Raw genomic sequence first — 26,795 nt, 5'->3', positions numbered from 1 at the left:
TTCACTCGAAACTTTAGTATGTTATATATACAACATTTCAGGAAAGTTTAAAGTAATATTGACGCATCTGACTTGTTTGAAAAATAAATCTCAGAAAACAAGAATAAAATTCTATCCTACCCTACCTCGTTGTGCTTAGGAGTTTCAGCACGTTATGTACAATTATCTAATCTTTAGTAAGCTCTTAAAATAGCTCAAAAGCCTAAAATAGTTAATTAGTTTCAATGTTATGAATTTGAGCAATTACTCTAATTTTGCTTGCTTTTCAAGATGAATAGGGACCTACTTGGAAGCTTTTTAATCTGTGGGTCCTTAACACAATAGACCATACAGCTTCAACTCATGTTAAGGCCTATTTGTAGATACTTCTAATCTTAGATCCTTGTCACAAAAGACTACAATGGCTCTAGTTATTGTGCAAATGCATGAGAGTATCAATTTTTTATCCTTATATAATTAGAATCAGTCCAGGGTTTTCTTAATGAGCAGTGGTTCTTGGCGATGCTAGTCTTTTTTTTTTTTAAGTAACATGTTTTGTTAGCACAGAGGTTGGGGAGCCGGATTTTTGGCATAACACATTTGTGTCGGAGAAGAAACAAATCTAACATTAGGTTAACACCCCCACACACACATACATACACACCCCTTCCCTTCCTCCTCCTTTTCCACTACACTGCACTTTACCAGCCCGAGGCAGCTGTATCAGACATCAAATTGGTATCGGCCAATATGCCTCCTTAGATATCAGCTATCAGTATTGGCCCCAAAAATCTCTATCAGTGCACCTCTACAAGTTTTGCAATTTGAAAGGGGAGAAGAGCATCTTTTTTAAGCTGCTAATCAAAATCAGTGTCTAGACAGGACAGGACAGGACAGACCCTGATCTAAAGAAAAGAATTAGGAATAAATGTAATATTCTATAAGAACTGTTTTCATTTCTGCTTTTGTTTAAAGAACTATTATGTATTTAGAGGCAACCTCTTAGCGGAGTTACAGCCTGTAAGATATGCTATTAAAGAATCTAAAATAAGCAGTTCAAAATCTTTTTCTTTTCTAAAGTTGTAGTTCTCTTACCAAAGACATATAGTACATTTGTAAACAGTTATCACAACTGTAAGTTCATATAGCATAGCACAATTTCCTGGTAATGTAAAGTCAGGATCTGCAGTGACTTGAAATGTTCTAGTCCTGCAGACTCTATATAATACTCAGAAACAGGTTTAGTTAACTAATATTATTTTGAAAACTGTGGCTTTTGTTGGATTATTTATTACTGATTTTTATATCTCCTTGGTGACAGACTAGTCAAGTGTCAGTGAGGTTGGCCTTGGACAAAATGTTTACATTTAACTAGTGAAATATATGGAAACTGAAATTAATCTTTTAACAGGATTTAGAAATAGAATTGACCTCTGGGTATAGCAGAAGATGTTTATGTTGTTAATTTATTTGCAGGTTACACGGGTAGTGTTGTTGTGGGTCAATAATCACTTCAATGATTTTGAAGGTGATCCTGCTATGACGCAATTTTTAGAGGAATTTGAGAACAATTTGGAAAGGGAGGTAAGAATAATGGTTTTTCTTAGGGAAAAAAGTTTGTGTGGGAAGCAGTCAAACTATTATACATGCAATTCATTATTATGCTACTTTTTTTCCCTTGCAGAAAATGGGTGGACATCTGAGGCTGTTAAATATTGCATGTGCTGCTAAAGCTAAACGAAGATTGATAACATTAACAAAGCCATCTCGAGAAGCCCCTTTACCTTTTATCTTGCTGGGGGGGTCAGAAAAGGGATTTGGGATCTTTGTTGACAGTGTGGATTTTGGTAGCAAAGCCACAGAAGCAGGCTTGAAACGTGGTGACCAGGTACTTTTGTTTTTAGAGTTCCTCAAGTTAATATTTAAAACAATGTTAAGAAATTTTCTTCCTCCCCACCCTTCCCCCAAGTGTTGTAACATATATAACAAATTAAATATACTATATAATGTCATAGCATGTAATGAGATAAATATTCTAAAATTCTAATGATGAAAATTTTTCCTGCTTACATTTTTAGATATTGGAGGTGAATGGTCAAAACTTTGAAAACATCCAACTGTCAAAAGCCATGGAAATTCTTAGGAACAATACTCATTTATCTATCACTGTGAAAACCAACTTATTTGGTAGGTTTGGGTTTTTCTTTTACTTTCTGTTTTACTCTAATAATCCTACATTCGGCGTTTCTGATTAAGCATTTACCTCTGCATATATAATGTATAATAAATAATTTATAGTAGAGACAAATAATTATTTGGCAAATTTGAGTTAATGTGAACAGCAAAAAAAGGTGTATTATAACTGGAAAATTGTTTTAATGTAAATTGCTGAAAAAATTAGACATTTTAGGTCAATATACTTTACAGTTAGAATGCAATAATTGTTATATCACATTAAGTGGTTTTATTCTCACTTTCACATCTAATGTATACACATATTGATATGAGAAACAGTCAAAAAACCTTATTATTTAGTCTGGCAAAGATAAAACTCGGGGGAGATTTGTAGCAGGTTTCAAATACCTTAAGGATGGTTATACAGAAGGTGGTGGTAAACTGTTCTCATTGGCTTCAGGGGAAAAGAAAAGAAATGGCAGTCTTAAGTTGCAGCAAAGGAAATTTTATTTGGATATTAGGAAGAGCTCTTACCACAAGAGTAGTAATCTGTTCCAATGTTTAACCTAGAGAGGTTGATCCTGTCTTCCAGAGTGTTTGTAACCTCTCCTGCTTGGTGTCTGCAGATTTTGTAAATGTGCACTTTAACCTGTCATTCATGTTGTTAATGGAAAGATTGAATAGATCTGGTTCCAGGACAGATCTGTACAGTTCTTTACTCGAAGTTATCATTCTCATTTGTCGGTGAACCATTAATAACGTCTCTTCAACAGCTAGTTTTTTAACCACTTCCACACCCACCTTATGGGGATTTACATCTAGGTCAGATTTCCCTAGTTTGTTAATATCAGTGTTATGTGGCACAATGTCAAAAGGTCCTATTAAAGTCAAAATGTATTGCATCGACTGCTTTCCCCTTATTCACTAAGTTATGCTGTCAAAAAAGGAAAGTAGTTTGGTCTGACATGACACATTCTTGACATATCCTTGTTGGCTGTTTATCACCTTATTTTCTAGGTGCTTATAAATTAATTTCTTCCAGAATCTTTTAGGGGATTGAAGTTGGGCTGTCTGCTCTATACGTTTCTGGGTGTTTATTTTCATCCCTCAAACCGCCTTTTTTTGTTGTTGAAAAAATAGATACTTTTGCCCTTTTCCAGTTGTTTGGGACTTCCCTCCTTTCACCTGAAGAGTTCTCAAAAATAATCACTGATGGTTACAAAGCTTCTTAACTAGTTTTTAAGTAACCTAGTGTGAATGTCACCTGGCTCTATTGACTTGAATTCATTCCCTTACGTACATATTGTTTAGCTGCTCTTTCCCTGTTCTTAATTGTGGTCCTATCTCCATGTTAAAAATAATTACGTATCTGGTTTTGGTTAACTTTTTTTGTGAAATGGAACAAAAAATCATTTAGTACTTCTGCTTTTTCTTTCTTATACATTCTTTGCTCTCTTCCTCCGTTAAGTAGTAGGCTTTATACTTGAAATTTACTTCTAATGAATTGAATGAAAGGCAAGATTTTTTTTGTGATTATCCTCTTTGGATCATCTAAATAGTTGGAAGAACTGTTGGACAAAGTTTCAGGCATCAGGTTACCCTCCTCAGGAGTGAGAAACTAGTTAACACAGGTTGAACAAAAGAGCAAAGAAGAGACTCCATATAAATGAAAGCAGTTTGGTTGAAGAATTGGAGGACAGTTGTGAACTAGGAGTGAAGACTTGTTACCAGGAGCCTTAGTGGCTAAGTATAGACAGTCAAAAAGCCTAAGGCTGAATTGATTCAAACTTTGCAGGCTAGTCTAAACTACATAGATTGAACCAAAAAGAAAGTGAACAGACATTTATTTTTCATTCTGCAAATGCAGCCACACACCTGTGGTGGCTCAGGCCAGAAGCTGGGGTGCGGGGAGGGGGAGGGGGCTAGAGCATGCCTTCCCTTCCCTTTGGCAGTGGCCGGAAAGCTAGAGGGGAAGCTGAGAGAGAAGCCCTCCGAGGCTTTCCTCTCCTCCCTGCTCAAGCTGGAAGGGGGAGGAGGGAGGGCATGGCCAGGCCCTGGCAGGCTCACTGAGTTTGATGGGGGTTAGAGCGGGTTAAACCCCACTTTGGCCTGCATGGACCCGAGCCAGGGTATGCTGGTGGGTGTTGGAATGAGCCACTGCCAGGCACTTCCCCTGCTCCCTGCTGGACCAGGGTTGGGGGGGGAAGAGGGAGGCATGCCCAGACCCCAGCCCAGGCCAGCATACCAAGGTAGAGGAGAGGGGAGGGATGTTTAAACTCACTTCCGTGCCCACACAGGACTCCAACCAGGGTCTGCCTGGAAGGGGCAGAGCAGCCTTTATCAGGCTTTTACCATGCTCAGGCAGGTCAGACACTGGCCTAGGATGACATGCTGAGGCAGAGGGGAAGGGTGTTTAAACCCCTTCCCCTGCCCACATGGGACTCTAGCCGGGATCTGCCTGGCAGGTGTGGAGCAGCCTCTAACAGGCTTTTACTCGGCTCCCTGCTCGAGCGAGGGTTGTGGCCAGACACCAGCCCAGGTCATCATGCTGAACGGAGAGGAGAGTGGGGTTTAAATTCCCCCCTGCCCCCTCCACCCACACAGGACCTCAACTGGGGTCTACTTGGCAGGGGTGGAGCTGCCCCTGCTTGCCTTTCCCCACTCGCTGCCCCAGCAGCTGGCATAAGAGAGGAGTATTTAAACTCCCTCCCCTTCCTGCACAGGACCCCAGACAGGGTCTGCTTGGCAGATAGCACAGCCTGGGGCTGCAGAGCATCCCGTGATGCTGGAGGACTGAGAGTTAACTTGCACCAGGAAGGGATCTAGGACAGAGGTTCAATAAACCGGTTTGACCTAAATCAGTTTAGTCTGATACTACGTCTGACCAGGTTTGTTAAACCAGTTTGGGACGTTTTAAAAGCAGTTTAAGTGCACTGAACTTCTGTTACAGGTTTAAGCCAGTTTCTGATCACTAAAATCAGTTTGTGTAACTTCTGTCCATAGCATATAAGGCCAAAAGTAGTGCAGTAGAAGAAGCAATCTGATTAGTGAGAAGAGGGAGAGTTTTCAAGGTGGAAGAGGATAACAATTACTTGTAAAGTGTAGGTAGAGTAGTAGCAGTATTTATTAGTGGTAATACGCCTTAAAGCCTCTGTCTGTATTAAGTCCAGAAATTTTACTTTTCAGTAGAATTTTTGTTCCTGGGGTATTTTTTTTAGATTTTTTTTTGAGCACAAGGATTGTGAGGTCAGAGAGGGAGTGGTTGATTGGTAAAAAGTCTGTTCCTACTGGTCTCTGTGTATCTCCGTCCTTTATATTTTTTTCTGTGACAGCTCACTCTGGTGCATAGTTCCCCTGTTTTCATGCCCATTGTTCCCATGAGGGCATTTGGTACACTGTGTATGAGATATACCAGGTTCTGTGATATACATGCATAGCATCTCTTAATTCTGATGTTCTTGTTGTGTGAGTGCAGTTGATTGGTTTGGTTTCAGAGACATGTTGACAGATTTTGAATTTATTAGGGCACTTCATACCTAAAAGCTGTCCGAGAAGTTTCCCAACTATATATTTGGTCCAATAAAAGGTAGCACAAAAAAATCCTCACCCTTCAAATATTTCCTGGACATCACAGCTACAACTTTCCACCCCTACTAGTGTATAGGATCTTTTCTGGTTGCCTTTTATGTCTCTTGCTAGTTTGTATCTCATTTTGGATATGTCTGTATTGCTTCTTTGTTCAACCATATAACTGATATGAACTCCTTATCTACCTACTTGACTTCTGCACTAACCAAACCCCAAATTAAGTTGCAAGCCTATTCTGAGGGCAACCTAACAGTTTCAGATATGTCAGATATTGTGGTGGTGATACAGGTGACACCAGTGCAGCTTCATGCCCTCATTTCTGCAGTTGGCACATGAAGATCAAAAAGGCGTGGGTGGATGCAATGCATTTCTCAGTGACATTCAAGCTCCCTGGAAGCAGTATAGGCTAGGGGTGTGCAAAGCTTTGGTCACTGATTAGATTCAGCCCAATTCGGTGATTCAGTCTCTGAATCCAAATTGAATAGGGAGACCAAAAAACCCCTCTGAATTGATTTGGAGATTCGAAAGACAGTCTTTCAGGGGAACAAACTGAGAAGGAGGGGGAGCAGGAGGGGAAATACTGACGTCTATAGCTGGCCAGTGACTGTGATCTTTCTTTGAGTCCCCTTCCAGTCACTGTGCTCTGGGGGAGGGATGTAGAAACAGTATATAAGCCTCTGTCTGCAGCTGTTCTGTCCCTTTTGTGAGGAGTTTCTGCCTGAGCAAAAAAGGGGCGGGCGGCTGGCCCCAAAACAGGTGGGTGGGCAGAGATCTAACCGGCACTAGAAAGGCCCCCTGTTACAGGCTACCATCCCTGCTGCTGTTTTCATCCAAATCTGCCTTAACACACAAGTAATACAAGTTTTGCTTTCAGCAGTTTGAGGGGAAGGTTCCCAGAAACCACTGCACCTACCTCCTTGAAATTTGGCAGGCTTAATGCCCTCAGAAGGGACTACCATCCCTGCTGTTTTTCACCCAAATCAGCCAAAAAATGACAAAGTTATAGGTATTTCAGTAATTGGACATTATAGGCTATGGCCGAATCACCGAATCTCTTTGAATTGTCACCTAATCTTCCAAAGTCGTTTTGCCCAAATCAGTTTGGAACAGTGATCCAAATCTCCGAATCAAATCACTGTCCTCTGAATCGAAATCAAATACTTCCCTATTCACACAGGCCTAGTATAGACACTACCTTTGTGTCTTAGTCTTTCTGCCTTTTGTTTTCCTATGCTTCCTTTTTTTTCCTTTTCCACTTAGTCATGTGCCCTCGTTTCCTCTTTTTGCATGATTATTTTTTTATTTTTACAGTCATGAAAGAGTTTCTGATATAGCCATATTGATCTTTTACTGTGCTTTCTATTTTTCCTTCACATTAGGGTAGCGTGCTCTTGTGCATTTAATATTTTCCTTGAGTAACTGCCAGGTGTCCTGAGCTCTTTTCTTTGTCTTACATACTAATATGCCCTACTTACCAGTTCTCTGAGTTTGAACCCTATGGTGTTTGTTTGTTTGTTTGTTTGTTTGTTTATTATACTGCTCCTTTTTCATAGAAAAGTGAATTTCTATCTTTTTGTGTCAGTTTCACCTAAGTAACCTTCCACCTTTGAATTCTTTGTCAGTCTCCTCCTGATTAGGTGGTGTTATAGACGCATATCATATCATCACTCCTGTTCTTTTTCCTTTTAGCTTGATTCAGAGACACCCAGCAAAAATGCCTTTCACCTGTTCTTGAGATTCAAAACAAGTGTTTATATTGTCAATGTAGAGCATACCACCTCCCTTTTTTTAATCTGCTTGCTCTTCTTGCATAGGCTAAACCTTGCAATTTTCACACCAGATCTATGATGCCAGTCTAATCCATGACCAACACTGTGACTTCAACTTCTTCCTGTTTATTAATATGTTAGATGTTTGATATAGACCACATCTTTTTCCCCACAATTCCTCATTTGTGGAACACCATCCAGTGGGTGAAATCAAAGATCTCCCACAAACACTGTTGACTTGGCCTTGCATTCATGTGCTGTATGCTGGGTCAGTTTCCCTGTTTTCTATTTTCTATTGTCACAGTGTTCTGGGCAGTCTTTGGCATACTAATTAACACAAAAAATGTTACAGAGAGAATCTTTTTTTCCTCCAGTTCACATTATTAAACCTTTATTTGCTTTGCAGTTTTTAAGGAACTTCTAACAAGATTGTCAGAGGAGAAAAGAAATGGTGCTCCCCACCTGCCTAAAATTGGTGATATTAAAAAAGCAAGTCGTTACTCCATTCCAGACCTTGCTGTTGATGTGGAGCAGGTGATAGGACTAGAAAAAGTTAATAAGAAAAGCAAAGCCAACACAGTTGGAGGACGAAACAAACTAAAAAAGATACTTGATAAAACGCGAATCAGTATCCTGCCTCAGAAACCGTACAAGTAAGCACTTTTGATTTCCTGTAAAATGCTTCATTTGTTAACTATTCATATTTAAGCAGAAGGACATGTTAAATCTTTAAAAAGAACTGTTTTTGTTTTCTTTATGAACTGTCTGGTACCTTATTTGATAGTTGGACAGGTATTTATCTTGGCTGTTATTCCTATAGCGAATATTTGCACACTCTTGATGCTGTTAACATTAACCATACTTGATGTTAGCACTTACTTTTTCTGTTATTTTTAATGAAATTCTGGTTTAAACATTTTTACATTTTGACCTTTCTGCCATGGTAAGTGTTAAAAGGTCCTTTTGCAATTAAGATTGATATTAGTGAGTATAGTCGGTTTGCAACTGGTTCTGAGCAGCGATCATGTATGTGTGTGTTTCTCCATCCCAGTGACAGTTGTTTCATGCTACTAGAAGGGCAAACAAAGCCAAAATGCCCAAACCAGATTTAAACCCATGTCCTTCAATGGAGTTGGATAGATTTTACACAGGTGCTAAATTGTATACCTCGTGTATCTTTTCTAATCTGGCATCTTTTGGAGGTGATCTTCTTAGCCCGTGGTTAGAAGGGATGTACTGTGGTGGTAAAAAACTATTATCTGACCAATACTGAGTCTCTTTTAAAGTCTTACTGGTGGAGTTGGTGGGGTCTTACTCTAACTTGAGAATGGGGGAATATGGAAGTGAAAAAGATGAAACACCAACTTTACTCGGTCAAAGCAAAGGAAAATTTGCTGATATAATAGAACCAACAGCACTTCCCTTCTGTATCCCCATACCAAAAAAAGTTTTTCCTAATATCTAATTATTAAGCACCCTTTACTATATAATAGTTTTGCATGTTTATGCTCTTTTAGTTTTTCTGTTGAACTATATATATTGTTTGCACTGTTCTATATTAGTAATATTAATAGTATCAAACTGTCTTAGGAAAAAAATGGAGGAAAAAAGTGACAGAATTTCTCTTTGCAGGTCCTAATTCCTATTCAGAAGACTAGTAAGAGCCAGAAAAACAATATGGTTGACCTTAAAATCCCTTTCTCTTTGCTAGTCTTAATCCCTGCATTATGTATAGCAATTTAGGTCTTTAAAGCCCATTGACATTTCAGCTGTTTGTGAAAGTGTGATTCCCACATAGAGATGTGTGGGATGTAGCTTTTCAAATACGTGCCTTCACTCCCAGCAAACTTCTGACTTGGGTTTCTTAATAATTAACAGCATTTCAGTGTTACAAGGGACTTCAAGTCCTCATTTGTTCTTGTTTGGAAACCTCAAATAGAAAGCACATAAGCAATGTAAATACTTACTGTCTTGCCTTTCAAAGAGGTCATTTACTAGTTAATAAACATAAATAAATAAAGATCTTTTTACCTTCTTTGCTACTTGGGCAGGAAATATATATTCTTCAAATTGTTAATTCTTTCTGTGTTAATAATACCTCAGCGCACACTGAAAAAATACAAAAGTAACTGAAATTCATGTACTTCTCCCCCCTTAAGCCTCACACTTCCTTCCAGCACCCCTCCCCACTACCACCAAATAAAGTATTTTGAAAAACAGCAAGAAAAAGTATGTTGTGGCAGCACCCAAGATTGCATATAGTGTTACTAGTCATAAGCCTGATTTTTCTAGGGTTTATTTTTTGTTTACAGCCCATCAGGATCTCACTGATTATTTTTTTAATTTTATCCAAGCTTCCATTTGGGCTTAAAAAAAAAAGAAAAGTAAATGCTTTGTACTTGCAGCTTACCATTCATGTGAGATTCTAATAGCACTTTTGAAACTTTTTAAAATCTTTACAACATCAGAATTAATTTGATCTGTGTTGATCCACTTGAGTAAAGTCACTTCTAGTTTATAACACAGCATGTTTAACAATGCATGGTAAAATTATACAATAAATTGATAGAAAGGAAAAGGAGTACAGTATCTAGTTGAAACTGTAGGAGGACTTTATGAAGTAGGTAGGATATCATTATTTGAGTTTGTATTTAGCCAAATATTGATGTTGACACCTCTTCTGTGAAAAATACCATCAGTTGTTGCTATGACCAGAAGTGATTGGATCATTGTTTTTGTACTTGAAAAAACAATACATCCAGAAGTATTGATGTCCTTATGGTTACATAGCAAAATGTGTTCAATAGTGGAAAGAGAGTTGACTGTTCCCTCTTGAATTACCATTGCTGCTGCTCACTGCATGCTAGGCTTTGCATAGAGCAGGGGTTACTGACCTATCTGGCCTGCAGAGCTACTGCATGTGACACACAGAGTGGAGGCTTCAGCAGCTGGGTGCTTGGATGGGTAGGTGCTTTTCCCATGCTGCACCATGACTGGGCAGCAGAGAGAAGCAACAGCAGCAGCTGGCTTCATAGTTCCGGTTTACCTTCAATCCAAGCTGGATCATTCTGGTCCACCACTGAAAAATGTTGCCAACATCTGGCATAGAGACATCTCATCAAATAAATTGTAGCTTGTTCCTGCTTTATTTCAGAAAGCAATAGAATCCCTGCAGAAGATGCAACATTGTTTCCACCGTTATTAAAGCATGAGAAAATATAGTCTGTCTTAAAATTGTTTTGATCACATAGCCTTAACCTGACTTTGCAGAAGTAAAGCACGTTTCCAGTGACCCGAGGGAGAAACCTTTCTTTTTCCTTCTGGAAAGGGGTTACTCAGTCCATTCAAACACTGCTGTTTCCCTCTATCATTCTCTAACTACAGGCTTCAGTACTGTCATTCATCCAAATCAATATCAATCTGCAGCCAAAAGGACTCTATTCTTGACTATTCTATGGTACCTGATACTAGCACTGGTTTGTCTTCAGTCATTTGCTGACCAGATTGCTTCTCAGATTGCCAGTGCTAACCAGATTGTTTCCCAGATCCACCGTGAACAGCACTAAAAATAAGGAAATAGGACAGGAGGAGTATGTTGGGTGAATGGCTGCTTCTGTAAGCACAGGAAAGTATAACTAAATGTAATATGACAATCCTAAATGGAAATGCGATGTATGATTAACTAAGTCAGTTCCTTAAAGTTTTCGTGTAGATACTCTGGTTAGTGACCAGCAGGCTAAGATTTCTAAAACGTAGCTTAAAATTAAGCTCCTACATCCTTTTATATTGTAAGCATGCCAGTTTCTTTTTAGGCTAGATGCCTGTGCATGGCAATTCACAATGAAATTCAAGTTCTAGTTTGCTATGTGTTTGAGTTTCCATTTTTTAAAAATGTGTTGCCATTAAATATTCAACTTTCACTCACCAAAACATTTTATTTGAAGTTCAGTTTTCTTCTTAAAGTAAGTTGACCAGTGTTGCTCTTTGATAGTCTCCCTCAGCTGGGGGTTGAACTTTTTGGCAGGCATACCACAAATTAAGCCCTGTGCCCTCTTCTAGTGCCACTTAGGTCCCTTTCTCTTGCCCAATCTTCTGTTCTTACTGCTTCTTGCCCTGTGTTGCCTGCCTGATCTTCTGCTTTGCTTTCTGCTTCCTGCCCTATCAGCTGCTATGCAGCCTATCTCCTCTCCAGTCTATCATATGCCAAATGCAGAGACTTCCCATGCTACTTGTGGCATGAATACTGCAGATTAGCCACAGCTTGTCTAACTATTGAGAGACCCCTTGGCTCAGCCTTCTCCACTGGCTCCAGTTTGTTTCCATTGCTGAGTAAGGCCTATTTAGAATCATAGAATTGGAAGGGACCTGTAGGGTCATTTGGTCTAACCCCTGCATGAATGCTGCTACTCAATCATCCTTGTCCAATGTATATTCGGCTTCCTCTTGTAAACCTCTAATGAAGAACATCTCAGAACTTCCCTGAATAATGTATTCTACTGCCTTAGTGTTGTAACAATAAATATTTTATCTTGAGATCTAATTTTGTCTACTTTGCTGCAATTTTAAAGCCTTTGTTTTGTGTTCTGTTCTCTGCAGCAAGGGTGAACAGTTGTTCAAATATTTGAAGACTACTATGATGCCCCCCCCCAGCCCCAATTCTTTTTTTTTTCTCCAAGTGAAACATGCCTGGTTCTCTTAACCTTTCCTTGTATGACTTGCTTTCTAACCCCTTTATCACTTTTGTTGCCTGCATCTGAACCCTCCCTAACTTCTCCTTAAAATGCTGAGTCAAGAACAACATATAGTATTCCAGATGAGTCCTAAGGAATGCTGACTAGAGTGACAATATCACCTCCTGTGTCTTGCATCTAATATTCCTATTGATGCACCCACAATTTTTACTTCCTTTTTTTATGACTATATCACATTGCTGACTCCTATTGAGATCAAGACTGTGATCCACCAAAACCTATAGATTCTTTTTAGGAATTTTGTAATTTAGCCAATTATCTCCTGTTCTGTATTTGCACTCTTTATTTAGGTCTAGCACCTTACATCCTGAAATTAAAGTAATCAATGGATCGGTATCCACATTTATTAGATACCCCATCTCTACCCATGACCTGCCAACATTGTTGAGACCCTCTGGAGCTACGTGATTGAAGGGTGGGATACAGTGCTTGTTTTGGGATAAGGCATTCATTTATAAGATGAGCTAGATTTGATTAGTTGAGAGAAGACAGCCGAAGTTTTGGGGTTTTTTAGAATGCACGCTATTCACAAACTTTTCAATAAATTCTTCCTGCCCTTACAAAAATGATAAGAAAGACCCAACAAAGCTGTTTCCATAGAACCTAGAAAGGGCAAAGCAATTCTAATATAAGTGTTCTATGGTATTTGGATACTGCTGAACAACATAAAGAGAAACTATATAGTAAGTACTAGTTGGGGGAATATTAACTATAAATAGTGATTTCTATGACTATAAACAAAACTTTGAACACTTCTAAGTCCTAAAGTTTTTCTTTCTTCTTTCTATGGCACAGCGATATTGGAATTGGCCAGTCCCAAGATGACAGTATTGTAGGACTGAGGCAAACCAAACACATCCCTCCTGCTCTACCAGTCAGTGGAACCCTGTCATCCAGTAATCCAGATTTATTGCAGTCGCATCACCGCATCTTAGACTTCAACACAACTCCAGGTGAGCATCAGTTTTTTGTTGTTGTTTTTTTTTTTTTTAAACGCTCTATTAAGTTTCCTGAAAGCCCTTCAGATTTTGGATGTTAACATGATTTTATATTAACCACATCTATGCAGACCACATAGGTCTCTTACCTACAGCTCCTGGTCACATTGTTCCAGTTAATTCCACATAAAGATAAACATTTATATGCATCTATTCTTTTTATGTAAGTTGAATGCATGGGGTGGATCTAGGGTTGTTGGTTGTAGTCGTGTTGATCTAAGAACATAGGCAGACGAGGTTCTTTGGGTAAAGATGATATCTTTTATTAGACCAACTTATTAGTTGGAAAATTGTTCTTTGCAAGCTTTCAGGCACAAACACATTTCCTTAGGCTTAAGGAGAGTCTGCTGGTGTTCTGGGTGCTCTACTGGGAGGAATGGGTGGATCTAGAATTTTGAAAAGCGGGGGTGCAGATGTTGAGGTTTTAAAAATGAACTAGAAGCTTTACTGATATACTAGGAGCCTAGGACTGTATTATTTAGTTTAAGATTTAAGCAAAAATGAATAAAACTATGTTGGAATGAGTTAAAGACAATTTGCAGGGCTGTGAAATAGGAGCTTCGTTGCCAGGAGCAGTACAGTAGAGAGGTTGTTAACACATGTGGAATGAATGGTTTAGAAGGGATCAGGTAGACTATAACGAGGGATAAAGTTAGTTGACTCTCTTAGCACTGCCTGACTAGAAATGCTGCAGCCTCTGCTAGGCAGTTTGTTTTAAACTTTGGCTGGAACAGGAACCGATTGGGGTGCAAGTGCACCAGTGCAGGTCCCCCTCCTTCCTCTGCCCACCACCCCCAAATCCACCTCTGTTTTAATGCATGGTTTGCCTGTAATTTTAGTGTATGGCATATATATGTTCTGATTTTGTTGTATCACCAAACTTATCTTTTGGACAATAATTTGTTCAAGACTGTAGTAGTCTGAACTAACCCACAGGAGATTTCATATACTGAAATAGACTACAATCGTTTCAGCAGAGGGAGAAAGTCCTTAAACTGAAGGCAGTGAATTCAAACTCATCTGTGGTTCAGTTCCTCTTTCAGCCATAGACTTTGGTCATCTTGGACAAGTCCCTTAAGGCAAGATCCACAAAGAGATATGAATATGACGCTGCTGAGATTTTCATGACTAACTTGTAGGTGACTGAGACCCTACACTCCCCAGAGTGGAGTCCATGGCCCTGACTTGGCTGTCCAGCTTTGCTATGTAGTACACAAAAGGATTCAAATGCCTTGGAATGGGATTCATAACAGTGAACATACTGAGCATTTGGTGCACCTAATCATAACCAGTGCAATCGACAAGCAGGCTAAATGCTAATGAAAATGCTAGATTCCCTTGTTCCTGAAAATAGCATGATTGAGGTTATGGACAAGTGTACCTTTTAACTACTTGGAAAGGAGAAAGGCAGCTGACACTTAAGAGCTTGCCTCAACTGTTACATCTGCATGATCCTGTAGATATACAGGTTAGTTAAATTGCCCTTAGTTCGACACTGAATGAAGGGAGCTTAAAGTTGTGGTGGTTTTGCTACATTTGTATTGCTACAGAATCCTGCAAACATAACAGTTGCATCATAACGATTTATAGGAGTATCTGTTGATATTGATATGGTTGTTGCATCTATTCCCTTACTTTGGCTGGCAGGTTGGTGGCTATGTCAGATAGGTGTTCATAGCTTGGAACTGTTTCATGGAGTTAGGTGCCAAATCCATTCCTTTTGGAAAAAAATACCTAGTTTATTCTTTTCTTTTTAAAACAGAGCAGGTAAAGAGTGTTCTAATACAATGGTGCTCAACCTTATGGCCCTGCAGGTCAGATGAGTCATTGGGTTAGTCCATAGGCTAGATTGGATCCCATCACTCAGAACCCACATGCCTGGATCCAGACTGCTGCCTCCAGCAGGCCCCGCATGCCTAGATCAGTGCCCAGGGACCCTGAGCAGCCCAGCCCAGTCCCATGCACCAGATCAGGCCCTGTGTTCTCTCACACACTGGATCTAGAGCATAGGGTCATGGCCCATGAGCTGGAGTTAAACATGCCTGTCCTAAGGGATAGTGCAAGTACCTAATGCTTAGAGTGCTCACACAAATAATAAGAGGCCTGACTTTGCGCACCCTAACCTTAGAGGGAATTCGAACCTACGTCTCCCTATTCTGAACAGAGTGTCTTAATCATCTGTTCCTGACTAGGCTGGAATGGGGTGCCCTCCATCCTGTTCAAAACTGTGCCTCAGTGCAATAGAATTCAAGATTCACTGCGGGGAGAGAGAGCATGACTCCTTAATTATGTGCTAAGGACATGTCCTGGGGTTGGATCCCTGCTTTTAAAGGAGGATTCGGAAGGGGCTGTGTTTTTCCTACATGTATGTGCAGCACTAAGCACAGTAAATACCTCATTTCCAGACCTGAAAACATCCTTGCAAACCTACCAGTAGTAGTAATTGTAGTAGTGCCATTAATTGTCCAATTTGCCACACCAAAGGAAATGTAAATGTTGAATGATCCAGCAGAGACCATTTACCATGAATTTGCTGGGGATGGGAGGTGGAAAGCAGGGCAGTTTGTGGGGGGAAGGAAGGAGGGAGCAGCTGGTGGGGAATCATAACGGCAGCAAGTTAAACCATAGTAGCAAAATATCCGATAGGCTAATTAACCAGTTATCACTGTTGCAGTACATAGACATCAAACCCATTCCATGTTGTGAAATGAAAATTAGCAAAATTAAGTTCTTTTTACTGAAATAAAGAGATAAGGAAAGTTGGTATTCACATTTTTGCCCTTGCTTTGGAAATGGCAGAGGTGAGTTGAGCCTTCATTTGAGCGTTACAACTGCCCTTCATCCTCTTTTCTGTATATGTATTAAGGAATTACTGTTTTCTCATCAAACTATGTCTAGTGGTATTTTACTTTATGAAAGCTTTTTCAAAATATACATCAAGTGCTTTAAAGTAATTGATTATTTTTTCTGCTTAAAATATCAAAGTACATTGGATACCTTAAGAATTGTAGGAGTGATTGCCTTATAGACACGAGCCATTGGATGATTTTATTGTGTACCTTAGTTCAATAAAGTGCGCCCAAGTTCAATAAACCCATTTAAACTAAATCAATCAAGTCTGATACTACATCCATTGAGGCAATTGTTTATCATGTGATAGTCAGGAGAGAAGTTTTTCTGCCATATTCTTTATACTGTGGCTCTTAAACCTACTGAGTAAGTTATTTTGTTCTTGAGCCAGATAAGGACAAGCCAATGAACTGATCTTTTGCCATGGTTGTGTTCTAGCTCATTCTTATGACTTTAATTCTTTTCATGGTAGTAGCAAGGGCTTTCTTTTCCTTTCCCTACCTATTTTTCTTTCCTTGAAAAGGAAAATGGGTGAATGGGGATCTATTTGAGAATTTTTCTTCTTTATTGACTTCTCTCTGAGACACTCCCTGCAGGGTCTAATTCCTCCATCTCCCCAAAGTCTATTTCCTGCATCTCCTCAAAGCCCAGAAAGTACCGGATAAAACTGGGGACTGATCTGTACTTGAAACTGCCCCAGTTAGCTACTGAAAGAAGACAGCTGGGTCAAGTAATGTTTCAAACGTATGGACCCTTACTCAGACAGCTCATTTTTCCTTCACCCAGCTATTTGTCCAGGTTTCTTCTTTATTTGGTGCAGCAAGCAAGTGCTCTGTTTTGATTATCATACATTCGTTTTTAAATTGGGTTTAGAAATATGGTTACATAAAGGCATTACTACATCATTGTAGTTGATTTGAAGTACAAAGGAAAGACTAAAAATTGGCCTTGACTTATCCTAATACATATGGAAATGGTGAAGTAATCAGTCAGATTAATATATCAGTTTTTCATTGTTGTTTCTCAAGTTTCAGAATGTCATATTAAATATGAAAGGTCTTGGCTTATTTGAAGGTATTTGATAAAGTAGAATGCTTAAGTCCCAGTATGTCACTAAAATCAACCATATGTAAGAGCTATTAACCTTCAAGTTTCCAAGATTGACTAGTCTGAGAACATTTAACAGTGAGGTAAAACTGCTTAATTATTATACTCTTACTTCTGTACTTCAGTTGATGAATACATGTTTCTTGTAGTAATTTAAAAATAAACATGTAGTGCACATCCAATTCTAATGGTAAATTCTTTTTTTCTGTAAATTGCTTCCAAATAAGATTGCAGGGTTTCCAGAGCAAGCATTTTCTTCCAACAGCTGAATTGTCAGTATCCATCTATTAAAGTATCATTCTTAGCTGTAGACTTAAAAGACTCCTCTCTGACTTCTATTTTCATGTTGTTCAGATAACCTTTATGTCCTTCAGAGTAAAAGTACAAATTCTATAGCCTCTTTCTTTGAAACACAGAACAGGACTTTAAATCCATGACACGCATAGCAGAAGCTGTTCATCTCTAAAAATAGATATTAACTTTAATTGTCATGTAAAAATTAAAGTAACAGCAGTGAAAATAAAATACCTTGTGGTTACTTTACAATTGTGCTTAAGCCTGCTGGTAAAGAGCTGCAAGATATTTATAGAGCTTTGCTTTTTTCTTGGTCTGTTTGTACCGTATATTGTTAGTATCATGAAAATAGGGTTCAATTCCAGATTTCAGTTTAGCATCAAACTTGTAAAGATATTCAAATTCAACATTTCAGTTTTGAATTCTGGGGGTTTTAAATGTCTCAAAAGTAGTAAGAATCTCTGACAGCCTTGCTCACAAACATTGTATTTTTTGCTATTAAAACAAATGTAAGAAAAAAATATTTGAATACTGAATGTGTATTTTGTGTTTTCCTTTCAGTTCTTCAGGCCAATATTTTCCTTATTAAAATGAGGAGGAAGCTATTAGTCTTGATTTATAAAATGTTATTTATTTTTGGTTTTTTATACTTAATATTTTGTTACATAATTATTCAAAAAATTAAAACAGAAAGATAAATGCACAATTTCATTTAATATTTTTTTTACAATTTTGCCTACATGTTTCCACATGTAGCTGACCACTAACCCATGAATCTTACATGCCATTTATATGAATACCTCTCCAATATGAACAGTTGTGACTCTATAGGGGCACATGCCCTCCTGGAATTAAATTTCTAAGAATTCTACCTAAAAATGGCCAACATTTTCTAACAAGCTTATGCCAGATTTTCATAAGTGCTGACCAGTCTCGGTTCACTTTCACTTGAGCATAATTTAGGGGAGACCAGCACCTATGGAAATCAGCCTACTTTATTGAGGTTCCTTATTTTAGGTATTTGAAAATTACTTATATTTATGACTTGTATCACCATAATACCTATATCCCAAACTGTGAAGAGAGATTGAGATTCTGGTTTCTTGGGTACTTCATTTTACAACCAGATCTTGGTATTTCTTAAAACTTTTTAAGTTTGGAAGGATCTCTGCTTCCTGTTTTGAAGATGAAGCTGAGAGGAAAATGGCAAGCCACCATCAGTCTGTCTGGGTTTGCTCAGGGTATACATTTAATACTACTACTACTAACTATGTAGGGAACCAGAAATTTTATACAGAAAATAAAGCATGCTGTCTTTGTGTTCTCAATATATAGGAGTGTAAGACTAGGGAGATGTGGTGAAGACCATCTTAAGTAGCCATGTTATTAAGACTGAGGACCAGTTTGTAGGCAAGGAACTTCAGACTTCCTAAATGTGTTCTATAGTATAGCCCAGGGGTTCCCAAACTGTGGTACATGTACCCCTGGGGGTACGCAAGAAATCTCTTAAGGGGTATCAGGGAGAAATTGTGTATTGGCAGATTTAATTTTCATTATAGTAATAACGGACATTTAAGGGGTTATAATATAAAACATTGTGGTAGGGGAATATGGGAAGCTGATAAATCTGTAACGGGGTATTCAATAAGAAAAGGTTTGGGAACCTCTGGTATAGCCCAAGGAGTCCACTGTATCTGTAATATATTATTTATATCACACGTCATGTTCTAAATGTTCTCTTAAGTAGTTCCTAAACCTGGGCACTACCATGAGTAGGAGAGAGAGAGAGCCAGCTTTTGCTATTTGAGCATGTCTTGGAGTAAAAATTTGTAGGTCAGGTTTTTAGGTTCAAATTCATGTTAGACTCATGAAACAGAGATAATTTGCGAGTCTTGTCTTATTAATATCAGAGCAATTTTAGGAGAAAAAAAGGGTGAAACATGAAAACTGGTACTGGTACATTTGTGGAAGTAACCATAATAGCATCACACTTCTTTTTCTTTTATATTTGACCTGTTTTATTAAGCTACTGAGTACACATTTTTTTTCTTCAGACTTACCAGACCAAGTCCTCAGAGTTTTCAAAGCAGATCAGCAAAGTCGTTACATTATGATTAGTAAGGACACAACGGCAAAGGAAGTAGTCATTCAGGCAATTCGGGAGTTTGCCCTCACTGCTACGCCTGATGCATATTCATTGTGTGAAGTGTCCGTCACTCCAGAAGGTGTAATCAAGCAGAGGAGGCTTCCAGATCAGCTGTCCAAGCTTGCTGATAGAATACAGCTAAGTGGCAGGTGAGACAATGCCTATTTATTTTGTACGAACTGTGCTGCATCTGTCTGAACAGTTGTAACATTATTTTTTTTTATTCTGCAAGTGTTTCAGTTCAACTTTTTGCACTCTTTTAAGTGTGCTAGAGAGTATATTATTTGTGGTCTGTATACTTTTCACAAGTATGTGATGTCCTTATCAAGTCTCTTGTCATTTGAATTTTTTTATAGATATTATCTGAAAAACAACATGGAGACAGAAACCCTGTGTTCAGATGAAGACGCTCAGGAGTTATTAAGGGAAAGCCAAATTTCTCTGTTGCAGCTTAGTACTGTGGAGGTGGCTACACAGCTCTCCATGCGAAACTTTGAGTTGTTCCGTAATATTGAACCCACAGAATATATAGATGACCTATTTAAACTCAAATCTAAATCAGGATGTACTAATCTGAAAAAGTTTGAAGAAGTAATAAACCAAGAAACATTCTGGGTAGCATCTGAGATTCTGAGAGAAACCAACCAGCTAAAAAGGATGAAGATCATTAAACATTTCATTAAGATAGCACTACACTGCAGGGAATGCAAAAACTTCAACTCCATGTTTGCAATCATCAGGTAAATGAGGGAAGGGTAGCTTTTACTGTGAATTCAGTCTGTTATTGTGGAGTTATATATCAAGCAAAGCAAAGACTTTTATTAAACTGAAATGCAACCACTTACTAATGTTAACATCAGTTTTTTGCACAAGTCTGTAAAAATAGACTGAAGTGGCACTCAAATTATTGTTGAAATATTATTTGGTACCCTACTACATTTATAAATATTGAGATTACCGTTATTGGGGAGTACAAACATTTTGTGTGATGTGGGAAGAGTTTGTTGAAATAGGAAAGATTTGGACAAGGGCAAAGTCAGACTTAAAGCCTAATTTGAAAGAGGGAGCCCTGCCTTCCTCCCCCCAAGAAAAAACTGTTTTGGGGGGAACCAGGGGCTCCAGGATTTTAAAAAGTGAGTAGAATTTGTCTTGCTAATCTGATGACCTACCTGACAGAAAGATAAAAAGGCAGAGTGAACAGTAGGAAGCATTTCCAGAGTTATAGGAATGTCTGGATATCAGTCTAGAGATCTTTGTGGTTTTCTATTCCACCCACACTGTCTTGATGAGTGTGGGCACTTTGTATCTCTTGTAAAGTGCTGTTTGACCTCAGCCTGTTTTTCGCTGTAAGTTAAGGATGCTCAATGCCAGGAAAAGTGTCCGATACCTTGCATGTACTGAGTTTTCAGTAAATGTTGTTGATTGTAATTTATCCTCAGCTGCTTAGTCTGCTGATGAAAGGACAGAAATTTCCAGAGAGAAAGTATTGTATGTATATCTACATAATAGAGCTGAAAAGGGCAATAGGAACAGTGGTTGTGTCCAGATGAGCACAGACATGTGGTATGTGGTGCTACAGACCCATCTGTGGCACCGCACATGCAGGCATTCCCTGCACTGCTACCTTGCGGGGTGGGGGTGGGGAGGTGTTTCTGAAAAAAAGCAGGGTAGTGTACATGGCAGCAATGGACGCTGCCCAAAACCTGCCAGAGCTACTGGTAGGGTGGCTGGAGCCAGCACAGTTACTGGCCCTAGCCTCCCCTACCCCACCTGGGGTAACCTGCCATGCACCAGAGGCCACAATCTACAAGGTACGTCACCGCTTCTTGTCCCCAAGGAAACAAACGTCTGCGCTCATGTGAACACACACCCAGTGACTGCAATTATCTGACTTAGAGTTTATTGTTGGCTATTCTCAGATTTGTATTTCACTTACCTAAAATTCAGGTGGGTTAATTTTTTTGTATAAAATGCCTTCAATTAAGATGATTTTGTTTAATATTTAAATTGCCACATTTACCCAAATCCAAGATGACCCCCCCCCCAATAATTAGATTCTATACATAGAAAAATTATAAACTTGTTATAATTTTCCATATTTAGAATCTGATTATTGGAGGCTTATATTAAATTCATCCCTAACGCCACTGCAGCAGGGAAAGCAGTAGTAGGGGGCAGGTGGCGGTGGAGTGGAGGCAGTGGGGAACAGGCATTAGGGAGACAGGCTGTGTGGAGGTGGTGATAGGGGAAGGGGTGGAGAGGTAGGCAGCTTGACCTCTGTTTCTTCCTACTCTCCCCTCTCCCTTTGTGCAGGCATTGGGGGAGAAGGGGAAGAAGGGCAAGGTTGTGGGGGGAAGAAGTGACGCAGATAGAAGTGGAGGTGCAGGGGCCCAAGACTACATGGGGGAGAGAAAGAGGGTGCAGAGGCCGTGAATGGCAAACAGCAGCTGTGATTCCAAACCGAGGTAGGGCCAGAGCCACAGCAGTTTCCTGCCCCTCCCCTACTGATTTGTATTCAGTTCCAAGATGAGGGACTTCCCCCTCTACTAAATGGAAGGGAGGATGGGGTCTCATCTTAGAACTGAGTAAATACTGTAGAAATCAAATTAATTTAAAGAGGCATAGTGCACACTTAAAAAAAATCATAGCTCCTCTAAATATTTAAATACTTGTTCTTCAGAGTCTTTCAAGTTGAAAAACTAAAATATAAAACATCACAATAATAGAAGATAATTAAAATGCCACTAAAAAGGGCTAATGGATGTTCAAAAGCAGCCTTCCTTCCCTCCCCTGCAAAAGCTTTTGTAAACACGAGTCCCTTGTCCTGAAGACAAGTGGATTTGAGCTCATTTGACTAGATGAAGAAACAAATTCCAGGGTTGAGGACCCTTGCTGATAATCTCTCAGCATCACTAAGAAATTTAAATCAAGGGTGTAGGTCAGCCACCTCAGCTGACCTCCCCTGGAGAGAGGCAGTGTGTCAGATAACTACCATTTGAACAATGGAAGGTTTTATCAATCCATATACATTTTTCCCTTTACAGCTAGATGTGAATAGCTGGTCAGTATAGCCTCCATACTACTGGTATAAAATACTCCATTTCTTAGCACCAAGAAGGCAGTGCTCCTCAGCTTAGAATCCATTAGAATTATTCCATCTGGAGGTGACAATGATACTTGGACTACTGCAGCAAAGGAAAGAGTCACAGAGCTTTCTCTAAATTCAAATTGCTTAAGTGAACAGGGATGCTTTATCTAGGAATCAGAAGCAACTGCATGTCCCAAATGTATTTTTAGGTTAAAGACTTCTTTAATAAAGGTTGGACACGGTCCTTGAATAGTGAGGGTGGATAGCCGTGTGTGTGTGTGTGTGTAAGGGATTAGTCCATCTGCCTCTGTCTGTTCATAACTCTTTTTAAGGGCACTGGGAGCCTGGCATTGCAGGGTGGGTAGAGGGAAGGGACAGCTGAAGAAAAGCAGGAGCTGGGCTCCTGGCTACTGTGAGAAGACCATTACCTGACTAGTGTGAGCTTTGGCGTTGTTTGAAATTCATCTGTCATTCTTTACGGGCAATTCACTAGTTAGTACATAATCTCTAGTCACTTATAAATATTTTCTATTTTGTCTTGCTGTATTATATTGTGTCAGTTTTGTCACTTGTTACAGTTGATTCTCATAAAATGCACATTTGCAAAAGACATTTTTTTCTTACTGGCATTTTTGCATTTTATTGCTATATTGCTGTACAAGTCTTGTACAGACTTGGCCTTACATATGGTATTTCTGCTCCAAAGTTTTATATATGGATGTTATGGCTCTTTTTATTGATTTTTGCGCACAATTCTTATTTAACTGGACCAAAACAAAAACTCACAAACAAAAATCCCCTTCTGAACTGTTTTAGTGGCCTGAATTTGGCACCTGTTGCAAGGCTCCGCACCACTTGGGAAAAGCTTCCAAGCAAATATGAGAAGCTGTTTCAAGATCTTCAAGACTTGTTTGATCCATCTAGGAACATGGCAAAATATCGCAATGTTCTAAACAGCCAAAACTTACAGCCGCCTATTATTCCTCTGTTCCCTGTTATCAAAAAGGACCTTACTTTCCTTCATGAAGGTAAACACAAAATCCTTTAGCTCTTTACTACTTGATGGAAATTAATTTTGCAGCTAGCAGCTAATGCTGTTGCTAATTGCCTTTTCCCCCCCCCCCCCTTTGCTGATTGTAGGAAATGACTCAAAAGTGGAGGGCTTGGTTAATTTTGAGAAGCTGAGAATGATTGCAAAAGAAATTCGCCATGTTGGTAGGATGGCTTCTGTTAACATGGATCCTGCTTTAATGTTCAGGACTAGGTAAGTTTCCTATCTTTAGTGAGTTTCAATGTATTGAGATGAAAGGCTGAGTATCGATAATGAAATGAGGTGTTCTTTTTAGTGCCCCTTCATATCCACAACAAAAGAAACATTGCAGATTTGAATAATGAAAGATGTGAGACTTAGGGGCCTGAGCTCTCATTGTATGCAATGGGGGGACTGTTCAGTTACCCTAGCAGGTTATATATTTTCTGTATCACTCAATGTATAATAGCACCATGGATGTAGTACTGTTTACACTGACTTGTACCAATTTTAATTAATCATGATTTTGTACTGTGTATATGTTTAAAAACAAGTCTTAAAATTAGAATAATTTATAAACCTTACCATGGACAGGATGGTTTTTCTGTTCTCTCATTGGCAGACGACTGTGATTATATCTCACCAGTTTATAGGCTGAAGAGATTCTCCTTGTTTGTACTGTATTAAAGGAGAGTTTATTGATTGAAATGTTGATGTATAGGTGAGTCTGAAACATTTTGTGCTACAAGTAGGAATACTTAAACTACAGCAATAAACCAGCATTGCAGGAAATATTTTAAATAAATTATCTTTGGTTATGTGTAGAACAAGTTCAAGGGTTCAGGTTAGACTTAGTTTAAACTAGAAAAAGATTTTAATATCTGACTGTGTGTCTGAGATAAGGCTTGTTTTAATGTTTGTTTGAGCTTCTAGTACTGCTTGTCCTGTAGTCTGGTCTTTTTCTTTCTGAGCTTGTGATCTTTCTCTGTCTCTTTCTAAACCCATGCTTTACTCTTCCTGGCTCTTACTTACAGGAAGAAGAAATGGAGGAGTTTGGGGTAAGTGGTTGGAGACAACATACGCAGACATACATTCTTTTCTTTGCATTTTCCTACCTACTATCTTTAATTTTCTGATGCTTTGACTTCTTTTTATTTTGTTAACCCTTTTGTACTGACATTACATTTAATCAAAAGGTGCTTTTGCTTGCAAGGTCACAAACACAAGAGCTGTGAAACTATTTCTTAATATTTTTGAGATAAGGAAAAAGTGGTTGTTTAGTGTACCCAGGAACTCTATTTAAATCTCACCAGGCTGACTTGCACTATAAAGGTCATTCTAAAATGGGCAAAGAGAAGTAATAATACAGCTAAAAAAAATTGCAACTAATTGACTTATACCTAACAAATGAGCTGAGATGATCAAAGGAACCGATTTAAAAAATAAAATAAAAATCAAGTACTTTATTTTTTACAGCTCAACTAACTTTTGTTTTCACCCTACAAACCAGCCTCTATTTGTGTTACCTATAACATATCAGAAACCATAAATTGCTTCCATACATACATATACACATCAAAATGTGCATGACATTTATTTCCTCATAAACTAATAGATCAGTGGTTCTCAAACTTTTTTTTTGCGGATCACTTGAAAACTGCTGAGGGTCTCAACGGACCGCTTCATCTCCATCATCAGAAAAAATGAATCAAGTGCAGGGCCAAGTACAGATATTCCTAATTGTTCTGCAAGCTTTCTGCAGATCACCTGAATGGAGTTCGCGGACCACAGTTTGAGAACCTCTGTAATAGATCATTTTATTTAACAAAATCTTTTATCATATTCAACTCAGGGAATTTTTTTATTTTTAAAAAAAGTCTTTTATCACAAATGAATTATTTAAACAACAATATTAAAAGACATAGAAGACATTTTTCTGAACCCTTTCTAGATGATATGTATTTATGTTTGAAGCTTAGTTACAGTTGTCTGTCAGCATTGCCTTGCTGCATGAGCTTTTCTTAATGCTCCGGCCTTTGCAGTAGCTGACTTATGTGAGAGAACAAGCTTGAATGCTTTTCTAGATGTGTGAAGTGACATTGCTTAGTTGGAACAGAATAGGTTCCAGGCATTTATTTTATTTTAATTAGATATATATTATTTTAACCAAGTAATGATATATCTTGACCCCTCATCCTTCTATCTGTTATAGCTGTTTGACTTACTGGAATGAGGCATGTAAGCTTTGATCATAGACTGACTGTCATGCAATCTTGCATGTTTCAGATTCGCTAATTAACATAGTGCTGCACTAAGTCACATCTTTGTCCTCTTCCCCCTTCACTCCAGGTCTCTCAGCCAGGGCAGTACAAATGCAGCTGTGCTAGATGTTGCACAAACAGGGGGTCACAAAAAGCGGGTTCGTCGCAGCTCCTTCCTCAATGCCAAAAAGCTGTATGAAGATGCTCAGATGGCGCGGAAAGTGAAGCAATATCTCTCTAATTTGGATCTAGAAATGGATGAAGAGAGTCTTCAGACACTGTCTTTGCAATGTGAGCCAGCCACTAACACACGTGAGCATTTTCACTAAATAAGGATTCTAAATAGTAGCTCTGTTAGATACTTGTACCTATATGGAATTTATTTTTTTTTTCTCAGCAAGGAATTCGAAGAAACAAAATATGGTCCGTGAAAATTTTCAGGAAGTAAAAGATGCAATGTTGGCAGAATATATTAAGTTTGCCCCATTGACCAGTATTTTTTTGGATGCCATAGTGCTTAGTTCTACAAGGACTTTCCCTTACCAATGCCACTGAGGAGCTAATGCCCTTTTACAAAATTAGCAGGGCTGGAAGGGACCTCAGGAGGTTGCTTAGTCCAACCCACTGCTCAATGCAGGATCAGCCCTCATTCAAAGTAGGGACAGTCCTTTTCTCTCGCTTTTGTACATTATGGGTGCTCTTGCTCTTGGCTGCCAGCATCAGCAGGTAATGGTGAATTTATGACCTGGTTGTTAGTGC

The 26,795-nt window shown here is 38.9% G+C and overlaps 1 protein-coding gene across 16 annotated transcripts in view; it reads left to right on the top strand.

The window, feature by feature from the left end:
- Window positions 1-26,795, top strand: part of RAPGEF2 (Rap guanine nucleotide exchange factor 2) — a 333,613-nt gene that overhangs the window by 289,949 nt on the left and 16,869 nt on the right. For 14 of the 16 annotated variants that reach the window (XM_059721919.1, XM_059721926.1, XM_059721918.1 and 11 more), the window contains 11 exons: window positions 1,456-1,563; window positions 1,664-1,867; window positions 2,058-2,166; window positions 7,918-8,164; window positions 13,058-13,215; window positions 19,566-19,806; window positions 20,014-20,397; window positions 23,562-23,773; window positions 23,886-24,009; window positions 24,810-24,833; window positions 26,125-26,348. In XM_059721919.1, coding sequence (XP_059577902.1) covers window positions 1,456-1,563; window positions 1,664-1,867; window positions 2,058-2,166; window positions 7,918-8,164; window positions 13,058-13,215; window positions 19,566-19,806; window positions 20,014-20,397; window positions 23,562-23,773; window positions 23,886-24,009; window positions 24,810-24,833; window positions 26,125-26,348 — 2,035 coding nt within the window. The remainder of the gene's footprint in view (window positions 1-1,455; window positions 1,564-1,663; window positions 1,868-2,057; window positions 2,167-7,917; window positions 8,165-13,057; window positions 13,216-19,565; window positions 19,807-20,013; window positions 20,398-23,561; window positions 23,774-23,885; window positions 24,010-24,809; window positions 24,834-26,124; window positions 26,349-26,795) is intronic. The other 2 variants (XM_059721915.1, XM_059721916.1) reach the window with 2 other exon arrangements.

Source organism: Alligator mississippiensis, chromosome 2 (assembly GCF_030867095.1).
Source record: "Alligator mississippiensis isolate rAllMis1 chromosome 2, rAllMis1, whole genome shotgun sequence".
Classification (NCBI taxonomy): Eukaryota; Metazoa; Chordata; order Crocodylia; family Alligatoridae; genus Alligator; species Alligator mississippiensis.
The sequence above is the reverse complement of the archived record's forward strand: the minus strand, read 5'-3'. Positions and strand labels throughout refer to the sequence as shown.